The 1,658-nt window shown below is 64.4% G+C and overlaps 1 protein-coding gene across 1 annotated transcript in view; it reads right to left on the reverse strand.

The window, feature by feature from the left end:
• The window catches only part of PYGM (phosphorylase, glycogen, muscle), a 12,123-nt gene that overhangs the window by 5,825 nt on the left and 4,640 nt on the right, over nt 1-1,658 (reverse strand). Inside the window, exons 8-11 of the mRNA XM_005864198.2 lie at nt 1,287-1,430; nt 904-996; nt 557-703; nt 264-427 (exon numbers count right to left, since the gene is read on the reverse strand). Of these exons, the coding sequence (XP_005864260.1) occupies nt 264-427; nt 557-703; nt 904-996; nt 1,287-1,430 (548 nt within the window). The remainder of the gene's footprint in view (nt 1-263; nt 428-556; nt 704-903; nt 997-1,286; nt 1,431-1,658) is intronic.

Raw genomic sequence — 1,658 nt, forward strand, 5'->3', positions numbered from 1 at the left:
TGTGGGATGAAGGCCTCCTTCTGGGTCCCTATCCTGGTTTCTTGATGAAAGAGGCCTGGGGGTTTGAGGTGCTGCTGTGTGCGAGAGAGGGCCATCTGGGGACAGGACTGCACCCGACGTCAGGGCTGTGGGAGCTTGTTAGAGCGATGCTACCCATGGGAGGGCCAGCGGTGCTGCGCAGTGAGGGGCGGGCCTATAAGTGGGCGTGTCTATGAGTGGGCGGGTCTATAAGTGGGCGGGCCCAGCGGAGGGTCGGGTCTCACATGGTCTTCTTGAGGATCTCGGAGTGGATGCGAGCCACACCATTGACGGCGTGAGACCCGGTGATGCACAGGTGGGCCATGTTGATGCGCTTCACCGCGCCCTCCTCCACAAGGGACATGCGCCGCAGCCGGTCTACATCCCCTGGGAACGCGGCTGCCACCCGCTGTGCCAGGAGAGCCCAGAGCTAGGACCAGAAGCGGGAACCCAGCCCCAGCCCCTACCCTCAGAGCTATGCCCAGAGCTCCCCACGCTGAGTCCCAGGCCCCGCGCTGCCCACACCTCCTCCGCTCACATTCAGGAAGCGCTGGTTGATCTCATAGATGATCTGGAGATGCCGGGGCAGCAGCGTCTCCAAGAGGTGCACGGGCCAGCGCTCCAGGGCCTCGGGCAGGACCGTGTGGTTGGTGTAGGCGCAGGTCTTCACCGTCACTTCCCATGCCTGGCAGAGGAGTGAAGACCCAGGATCCCCGGGCCTCAGCCCTAGGGTTCTCCACACACACTGTGCAGCCAGGAGCCCGGCCCTGCCACCCTCCGGGCCTCACACTGCCATCTGTTCACTCACATCTTTCCACCCCCCGGACTGGAAAGGGGACCCTGAGGCAGAGGGCCAGGCGGGGGCGGAAGGGCCCTGAAGCCCACCTTGTCCCAGTCCAGCCGCTCCAGGTCCACCAGAATCCTCATCAGCTCGGGGATGGCCAGGGAGGGGTGGGTGTCATTGAGCTGGATGGCCACCTGTTGGCGGGGGGCAGGCAGGGAGTCAGGCTGGGCTCCAAACCTTTGCCCCGTCAGAGTCCCCAGCAGAGCGCTAGGCTAGGGCTGAGCTGGAGGCGAGGCTCTCAGGGAGCAGCCGCGAAGCCCAGATCATGTGCCTATTGATCGAGGACCCAGAGCATATCGCCCTCACATACACCCCCAGCCACCAGCCTCCATTCCCCTCTATACAATGGGGCAGGCTGAGGCTGGAGGGGAGATGGCGGCACACGTCACAGCAGGTGGAGAGGGCGGCCTCCCTGCGCCGGTACCTTATCCGGGAAAGCATCGAAGCTGGTGCGCACGGGGTCACGGCAGCCGAACTTGGAGGACTTGAAGCGGCGGATGATGTCCTGGAGCGTAGCAGCCACTACAAAGTACTCCTGCTTCAGCCGCAGCTCCTTCCCCTCAAAGAACTGGGGGCGGTGGAAGGCAGAGGGGAGTCAAGGTGCTGAGGGAGGCCTACCACGACTGTGGGTGTAGTCAGGAGAGACCCACAGATACCCAGTCCCTGAGTCCTGACCTGCCCCATCCCCAGGACCCCGGGTCTTCCCCACCAAGAAGTAGTCATGGGAGCAGTGCCCACCCTAACCGCTGCCCCAGGACTCAGGCATCCTCCCCCTTAACCGGGGGGGGGGGGGGGC

The sequence above is a fragment of the Myotis brandtii genome, unplaced genomic scaffold (assembly GCF_000412655.1).
Source record: "Myotis brandtii unplaced genomic scaffold, ASM41265v1 scaffold187, whole genome shotgun sequence".
NCBI classification, from domain to species: Eukaryota; Metazoa; Chordata; class Mammalia; order Chiroptera; family Vespertilionidae; genus Myotis; species Myotis brandtii.